At 34.4% G+C, this 9,307-nt stretch overlaps 1 protein-coding gene across 1 annotated transcript; it reads right to left on the bottom strand.

The window, feature by feature from the left end:
- Positions 1-1,354: 1,354 nt before the first annotated feature.
- RIPPLY3 (ripply transcriptional repressor 3) lies at positions 1,355-6,783 on the bottom strand. The gene is made up of 4 exons (XM_031552366.2): positions 6,674-6,783; positions 5,599-5,668; positions 3,040-3,107; positions 1,355-1,825 (listed from the first exon to the last, which is right to left on the bottom strand). The coding sequence occupies exons 1-4, from the start codon at positions 6,781-6,783 to the stop codon at positions 1,678-1,680; spliced, it is 396 nt and encodes a 131-aa protein (XP_031408226.2). The 3' UTR covers positions 1,355-1,677.
- Positions 6,784-9,307: the final 2,524 nt, after the last annotated feature.

Here is a 9,307-nt window from a genome sequence, read left to right as displayed (position 1 = left end):
TGACTGAACCCAACTGAGAATAAGAGCTTCTGGCAAGGAAGAAGTTGAGGCTCAGTGTACAATAATTTGGCCAGCATTGGAAGTACATCATTGTAACTAAGTGATCTTGGACGTTCTTCTAGCTTAAATGAGCTACAAGCCTACAATGTTGAAACTGGTCCATACATAATCTTACAATCTCTATGACCTTCAGAATGTCTATGTGGCAATTCCATTTGCTGGGAAGGGAATATATTGGAGATGATGAATGAGTGAAGTGTCAAAAAGCTGAATTTTCATTTGTCATATTGGGATTTACAAATTAATCTAGTTATTGTAATTATGTTTATTACAAGATGCTGTCTCCCTGTGTAAATTTAGTTAATAGATCCACTCCCTAGTTTGTAAATGGAGTTTCTGAGAAAGTAAAAGATCTTCCATTCTAATGTGATGGCTCATTTGGAATCTTTGCTAGACTTACAATCCATAATACTCTAGCTTTGTTTGATAATATTTTCTATGAAGAGGAATATCTGACAAGCTTATAACCATCTGGCCTTATCTACACCACCAAGAGTAGTATAGGTCAAGAACCTTGGATGCTGCTTTTGCCTTTTCTCTGGGAAAAGTATCACAGTTGTAGTTAGAGATAATTCTGAAGCATACTGTGGCCCAACTCCTTATCCTTGCGCTATGTAAAAAAATCCTGGCATAGCAACGCAAGTAACGACTGACTCCCTGAGCACATACTATTTATGCAAAAAAAAAAGCTTAAACAAAAGAGGTTATAACAAGCTCTTATTTCTTTCCTAATGGATTAACTGTGTAGGAATAGATGCATTGACATCGTCAGTTACAGCAATGATGCTTTTGAAAATGAGTAATTTAAGTTTTTCTGAATATCAGTGTAAAAGAAATATCAAAATGGTAAGATACACACCAGATAGGAATCTACAGTAAGTCAGTCGTATTAAAATCGTAGACTCAAGCACACTAGACTGTAGAAATATGTTTAGAATGTTGTAACAAATAAGACCAAAACAACCATACATAACATGTGTTTTAATGTGCCATTTATTGACTTTTCTGACTGACAGAAAGACACTTCTCTGATCAGACTGGGAAAGTCTGAGAAAAACAGAAGACATCACAAGACTGTCATACTTAACTTGTCCTGACAGGGAAGTTGAAATGAATTAGGTTAGTCTGACATACAGTGTTCAAATCAGAATAAATGTGCTCCGCAGAAATAATATAAAATATTCTTTGCATTTGAAATCATTTCTCACTTAAATTCTTAGAAACATCGTGGTTCAAAGCCTTTGGTTTATTTTGGGATTTTGTATTACATTATTTTGCCCCATAACCAGTTTATTTTCATGCTGCATGTAAAAGAAAGTAACTAAATGCCATGTTCTTCATGTTCTTAATCCAACTGTTGTTTAAACCAACACAATTGAAAACATTATGATCTTTAAGTAAAGTTTCAAGGTTTTATTTAAAAGTCTTTTAAACACAAAAGGATTTCCTCTGTTTCCAGTTGCATTGACTCATTCTTCTTGGTTAGTTAGCTATAAATAGTCTTCATATGAGCTTTGATGTGCTTCTTTGTCAGTCAGATGTTTGCTCAGACATTCTTGACAGTTCCTCTTAGTTCCTTTCTTAATTTTTTAATTATGTATTTGGAAAGGCTAGCAACTAGGCTGAACTGGTTTCTTCCTCATCTTCTTCAGAGTCAGTGTCATCATTGTAGAAGTGAATTGTTGCTTGTACTGGAAAGTTAGCCAGAACCTTCTCTCCAATGTTGTTAAGAAACTTTTGGCATTTGGATTTGGGCAAATAAAGTCTGATAAGAAAACATATTGAAAGAGAAAAATTAAAACCATGAGACAGCTAACCTAGCTTGGCTATTACAATCTATTTATTTTTTTTCTCTGAAGGCAGAAAAATCCTGGGGCTCCTTCTCCTTTAAAATAACAGTTGCTGACTAAAATGTACTATTAACTTCAAATTACCTCAGTTGCTTTGGGCATATTTTGTAATGTACTTATCTATGGTCCTTCCATGATAATGTGTTGACAGGGCAGCAATTTGTGCTTGAGATTTTTTGTTTTGTTTTAGCACAGTACATGGAAGTGTCCTGTGTGACTGCAAGAAGGTCGAAGAATGTTTTGTAATTCTGGAATTAAGATTAAGACACCAGATTAAGATTGGGGTAGGTTGCCTGTTGCACAGAGGTTGATCTTAGTTTTTTTTTAGTGTCTTCAGCTGGAAGAGATTTATTTCAAAATTCCTTTTTTTTTTTTTTTTTTTTTTTTTTTTAAATTTCTTGAATGTGTATTAATTTACACTTCAGGTTTTCACCTGTTTTTCCACTAAAGCAAAATTTTATTTGGTCTTTTTGCACATGTTCATGAGTTTTGCATGCGTATGTGTGCACATCTATTTCTTCATTCCACTTTTGCCAGTTTTCAATTAATTTAAAATTTGCTTGTAAAAAAGAGGGATTTTCTGTTAATTTTCCTCTTGTAATTAGAAGTTCACATCAGGACTTTCTATATCATTATACCATACAGAATTTAAATGGGAGTGGAAAGACTTGTAATTCCTCCAAGAATAGGAATTAGAGGAAAAGATTACCTGGAATTCAATTTTTATTAAAGAGCAAATTTCAGCAGACTCAAGATAATTATATGTAACAAATCACACAGCATTAGTATCTGCTCATGTTCATTATTTGGCATTTGTAAATTTGGAATAACATGTAAGTTATTATATGTTATTATTATATTATTATATATTATATGCAGATACAAGTTAGATTAAGTAAGATTTTTTTTTAAGGTGACTTTTTTCTTATTTTCATTACTGGAGTATTCTTTCAGATTCTGTTCAGCCTGGGCATTTTTCCTTGTGGGAAGATAAATATCAACAGATTTTGGTGAGTTGTTAAAATGCACCATTACAAAAAGACACTCCAGAGACAAATACTTTTCCCTAGAAGAAATATTTTCTTTCAACATGTTTTTTCCCTGAATCAAGTGATAGTATTTAACTCACCTCACTGGATGTTGAAACCCCAGGGCTCCTTTTGATCTAAAATTTGTTAGCTGACCATCTGGTTGTGACTGTAAAGAGACACGCTTATTATATAGAATAGGTTAAAAATGAAGATTTCACTCTTTTCTTCTACAAACAACTGTAAAATTATATGACTATGTTTCTTTCTTTGATGTTCTGAGTTTTTTTATTCCAACTAAAAATTCTCCAGGTATCATTTGTGCCCGTAGGCTGCCCATAGCTGTGCATTTAACAAACCATTTCAACTTGTATGTTGTATGAATCATAAAGCTATGAAGTATTGTACATTCTGCTGAAGACTGTATAGAATATCTGTTTTTAGATTGGTGGTCTAGTAATGCCACTAAACAGAACTTCAGTGATTGAAAGAAGAGGATTTTCAGCCAGTTTAAGAGACTGGGGGGTTTAAGGTATTATAAGATACACCTCTATCTATACTAACCAGCAGATTGGAGATGGAATGTTCAAGTCTAAGCAAGCTTAGTTGTCAGAGATCCCATAAGCACATTAAGAGGCCAAGCAGTTAAGTCAAGAGACAATTGGTGCCTGACATTTCTATTTACTGATTTTAAAAGCAAGCATTTTTGATAGAACAAACTAGGCAGAAAAAATTAATTTTAAATTTCAATACAAAATTTGGCAAATACTAATTTCCTTCAAAATAAGTTCACAATAATAGTAAGAATCTGCAAATGTTAACATTACCAAATCTTATTAAGACTGCAAACCTGAAAACATGTCCCAAAGTCACTGTTTCCTATAACTTGGTCTTGTGAGCATGTGTTCTCTACTATATATTAAATAAGATATCTTATCTATTACTATTAGCATAAACTTGACTTTGCATAAATAGTAAAATTTTACCCTGTTGTGGTAGAACTGCTAGTGAAAAGAGGAAAAAACAAAGATGACTTATGCTACTGTCAGAACAACTCATTCATTTTTCTGAGGAAGTAGGTTTCAAAATGAGTATTCTGATGGGCCTCAAAAAACCCTTTGGTTACAGATCATGAAAGGGATCTTAAAGAATTTCCTCTGTACCTTTCATGTTGGCCCTTTTCTCCTATGTCTGCCTGTCTGGTAGCCAAAATGTCTTGTCTCAAGCCTGTAAGGTTGATGTTGGCTTTTAAGCAGAGACTTATTTACTTTTTTTCCACAGCACCTGGTAGAATGGATTCCTGATCTGGCTGAACATTGTAGGTGTGATCGTAATATCTATGTTAAATAATAGACACCATATGCAATTTTTCTCCTTTCACACCTATGTTAAAATTAAAATAGTCTTTTTACCTTTATTGACCCGTTTTTCTACCATTTTTTATTCAGAACACATATTTTTAAAAATCAAATATGCATTAATTGGTATTTATTAAATACATTGTAAACATATACTTTTCAGGCTGACATACAGCATCCTGATAACGCCAATTAATTGCAAATCTACTTCAGTCAGAAACCTCAGTAATTTGCTGAAGAAGATGCCTCTTGTTTTCCACAGCTGTGGGATGTACCTATGCATTAGTGAGCATCTCCTGTGAGAACAGGACAATTCTCATCCTTAGCAAATTTACAGGTGCTTCTGGGAAGGATGCTGTTCCACAGGGTTTCCCCACGGTGCCTGCCAGAAGCATGGCACTCCTGCAGATCTGTACAGCTATAGCCTCCACCGTCAGCAGACAAAAAGTACATGACAAAAAAGGCATTACATGTATTAGAATGTGTTAGAAATTGTGAACTTTTTAAGATTTACGCTAAGGAAAGCTGTTGTCCTAACCTGCTGATCCTTTGGGAAAAAAAGTTGAAGATGTAGCTGTGAATCTGATGCTGCAAAAACTCATTAGTGTGCTCAAAACTAAGCACCAAAGCACCATTTCAATATATTTTTTTTAAGTTTGCAGTATTGGGACCTATGTTGACTGTGCTTATATCTCTCTTTAGTTTTATCCTCTTAATTAACAAATCTTCCTAAATGAATAAGTAAAAATAGTTATTATTTGGTGGGCCTTTCAGAGTAGGAGTTTGCCAGTAAGAGCTTTTAAATTGATTTTCCTGTTGATTTTCTATCTGCTTTAGCTATAGCAACATCCCTCTCAAAGATCTCAAAATTCAATCAATACAACTGTGCACCTGAAGGCATTTTTTTAAAATTTCACCTCAAAATCATTTTCACTCAAAATCTTTTCTCCTCTATGCAAAATTTCAAGAATACGAATTCAGTGTGGAAATTTCAAACGGAGAATATTCTTATTTTTGTAAAGAAATAAAAAAACTGATGTTAAATCTGTCTTAGTAAACAGTGTTTTCTGCAGCTCTTGTGAGCTGATAATGATTCTATATCTGATAGGAGAGTAGAGATACTCTTACACACTGCCATGCATGGAGCATCATAATTGGAAACATTTGTCTGTGCTGAAGAAAGTACTTTGAAATTGAAAAAGGAAATGATTAAAAGACCAAGCCTTGCTTGCTGAATTCAGATAGCTTTCATTCCTGCACCTGTTTTCGATAAGGATTATTTTCTCCAGAATTTAACCTCACCATTAGTTGATTCTCTGTCATTTCACCATCCCTGGCTGTGGGCATCCAGGGCCTCCATAAAACAGGGCTGCTGAAAGATTAAGATAGAATAGCATTCCCACAATTAATTCTCTGTGGTAATATCCATAGAATACCCATAAAATAGTTCTTTTATTAGTGTCTGCTGGAGTCTTTTGAAAAAAAAAAAAAGCAATGTGACTTTTTTTTTTTTTCTCAACACATTTTGATCACAAAATCATAGAATATCCTAAGTTGCAAAAGACTCATTTTGATTTGGTAAGTCTGATTTCTATGGCAATATCGGTCTGTCTTCTGTATATGATCTCATTAAACAAACTTGATAATCACTTGTACATTTGTAACTAAGGTAATATTTCCTTCTAAGATTTCACTGAAGTATTTTCTATTTATGTACCACTGCTGCAAAATGAAAAGTAACTCCATCTTTGGCACTATGTCTAATTAATGGTTACTTATGATCACTGAGTGCCTCATCATTTATTCATTAGACAACATTAAAGTATCATGGGAGATTGGATCTAATTACCATTTTTTTTATAGGGGAAATTGAAAAGTTATATCAGATGCAAAAGCTAAATAAGTTTTAAAAAAAAACAAAAACAGCAGTTATTGCAAGCTTATTATTCATTTGCTTTTGTTTACAAATATATTCAGAAATACAAATATATTCTGAAATACCTTACTGAAAAGGATAAAATATCAGAAAACCAAATAAAACATCAGTCCCAAATTAAAAGTTTTCAGAAGCTTATTTTGCCTGCTGTTTCTGAATTTAAAAATTGTGTTTCATTTTCTGCACAAATCTCGAATTATTACATTCAAATAGTACTTACAGTCTGAGCTTCTTAGCGGTCTTTAAAGTGACCATATTCGTGTTCTTTTTGGTGGAATCCATTTACTGCTAACTATGATATAGCTGGTAGTCTTATTTTAAAGGGGACAGCTATGCTTAGAGACAGCTCTCCTTAAAGAGGATTCCTGTTTTAAGGAAATCCTATTTTTTTTCAGTAATTCTGCTGGAGTTCGAAAGGAACTCTGCCTGTCTCTGCCTTACCTCTCTGGCTGCTCTCTTGGATTGAGTGAGTGTTGCTGGGCATCTCTGGAGCACTGATAGATGTGATCCACTGTAGCCCGGAGCAAGAAATCTACAGCTGCACCCTCCATGGTTTTTGATGATCTAAAGCCTGCTGTTTCTGTGGCAGGCTGGCTGCTTGTCTTGGCCTCTCAGCCCCTCCTTTATCTTAACTCCCAAAGCATACTTACCTAAAACAAACATGGCCTCAGGTAAAAGGAAAGAAACATCCTTAATGAGTTTTCTTTTGACTCCTCCAAATAGTTCAAAGATGTTGTTCTCATGTGGTCAGACTCCTGGTGAGAGCAATTATAGAGAAATAGACTATTTGTTAAACTTAAGATAGCAAATCACATTGAATATTGTGTCTTTTATCTTTCTGTTGCCATTTTATACTCCTTATATGACTTGGGAAAATGCATCGGAATTCAGCCTTAAAGAAGTGTAATGGAGACTTGAAGAGAATTTTAATTACAGAGTAAATTTTACAGTGAATGAAATCTTTTCCATCTTTTAACTATAAAACACAAAAAGATACCAAAAATCAGTGATGGTGAGAGGACAGGCCTAGTGCCTGCTTCAGACTCTGGGGATAGTCCTTTAATTTGTTTGCTATTTGATGGAAGGAGAGGAAATTTTATGCCAAGAAAGATTACTTCATCTATCAAGGAATAAGGGTTATGAATACCATTTCTTTGAGGCATGTTTTATTTCACAATATGCAATATGCTTTAAATCTATAAAGGCTGAGCACAAACTGTCTTAGTTCAAGCTTTCTTCCCAGTGTTTTCATTTGTATTGAAAATTACTAGTTACCCATTGTATTGTACAATTTATTACTTGATAGGTAACATTATCTGTTTTCATTGTTAAGGTTCATTGCAACAGTTCACTTGTTTCCTTTATTTTGCAACTACTGCAGAGATGTAAGTGGATTGTAAGAGCCCTTTGCTGAATTATTTTTCTTCTGGTGCTGCTTACGCATTGACAACAAAAAGATCGAGCTACCAAGTATAATTGCTTTATGCTGTCAGCTTTCTTTCCAGAGAGAGAAAAATGATTTTGTCTAGTGAACATGGAATATCTGTTGATTATTTGGTATAAATTAGGTCCCTTCTAGCTGACTGAGCTGGAGAAGCCATCAAAATGGTCATTTTGTATGGACACTAAAATTCTTTGTAGGAGACAGGTACTTCTTACGTAAACCTTCATGGCTCTTTCTCAAGCTCTGATACAGCTGAAGGTAGCACATGTTCAGTCAATGTGAAAGGACAGGACTCACAAATGAAGACCACTGGATATGCTTTCTTGAAAAACTTAATTTTACCCTGAAGTGGTTCTGTATTAGAAGGCATAACTTTGCACATGGGATTTTTGCTTCTAATTAAATAACCTTTGTCCATCAGGGAAGAGGTTATGTCATATTTGAAAGACTAATTTTCTTACATTGATGCAAGTTGTATGGTTGCTATTAGCTACTTGGCTGATAGAAATAATAGCACTGCACATGTACTTCTGTTTTTGAAGTAGTCTTGAGTAACATTTTCTGTAATTTGATTTATTGAACTCCAACTTTCGCATTAATTTTCTCCACTTTTGTAACAGCCATTTCTGCTGTGACTAGTAGATACAGTTTAAACTCAAAGATCAAATCCATTAAACACTCTTGCGGAAAGCACTGAAAATACGAATTAGAAAATTCTCAGACAACACCTTCTCTGTCCTGTGTTTAAATACTTTGTAGAATTTGTAAATCTGTAAGTAAAAAAGACACAAAGAAGAAAATACGTATACAGTCTCTATAAGTTTTAACATTTATGTATCAAAATCAGTACAATTATTAGAATGAACAATATGGTGAGTAATGTTCAAATAACAAATTGTATGCCAAATAGTAGCATGGTTACTAAGAAAAAAATGGCAAACTTTATAAGTAACCTAAATTATAATTGACTATCTTGCTAAATCACTGTCTTAAATACACATATATAATTACATCAGCTTAGTTTTGTTTAGATCAAATTTAGCTTGATAGTCAAAAAGGAAGTGTTCATTACACAACTGATGCCTACAGTCCCAATCTTGCAATCAGATCCATATGTGAGGATAATTGATTTCTAGCTCTAGACAGAACCTGCCAACAAGGATATTAGCGCAGAACTGAAGCCTGAGCTACTAAAATACAGCTCTCTGAAAGATACAAAGTTACATCAAATAAATCTGTTGATAAAGCCCTGCAAAACCAAGTCTGCTATAAAATTTAAAACAACAACAACAACAACAAAATTTTTCTTAATGGAACTATAATGTAATCTAATGTAACTCTTGGTAACATTGTAGAAAAATATAAGTTAATATTTTGCTAGAGACTTGCTGGACAAAAAGCTGGACATGAGCCAGCAGTGTGAGCTGCCCAGAGGGCCAACAGTATCCTGGGCTACACCAAAAGAGGGGTGGGCAGAAGGGAGAGGGAGGTGAATGTCCCCCTCTGCTCTGCCCTCATGAGGCCCCATCTGGAGTACTGTGTCTGGGCTGGGGCCCCCCACACATGAAGGATGGGGAGCTGTTGGAGCAGATCCAAAGGAGGGCACAAAGATGAACAGAGGGCTGGAGCAC

Source organism: Meleagris gallopavo, chromosome 1 (genome assembly GCF_905368555.1).
Source record: "Meleagris gallopavo chromosome 1, MGAL_WU_HG_1.1, whole genome shotgun sequence".
In the NCBI taxonomy this organism is placed as follows: domain Eukaryota; kingdom Metazoa; phylum Chordata; class Aves; order Galliformes; family Phasianidae; genus Meleagris; species Meleagris gallopavo.
This window is presented reverse-complemented; position numbering and strand designations above follow the sequence as displayed.

Bases quoted from the DNA above. Each gene is read 5' to 3' on its own strand.
- RIPPLY3 (XM_031552366.2), bottom strand. From the start codon at position 6,783: ATGGAGGGTGCAGCTGTAGATTTCTTGCTCCGGGCTACAGTGGATCAC. The intron at 3,108-5,598 runs GTGAGGTTAAAT...GTCTCTTTACAG, and splicing joins TGACAGAGAATCAACTAATG to TCACAACCAGATGGTCAGCT. The intron at 1,826-3,039 runs GTGAGTTAAATA...TTTTCTTATCAG, and splicing joins GGGTTTCAACATCCAGTGAG to ACTTTATTTGCCCAAATCCA.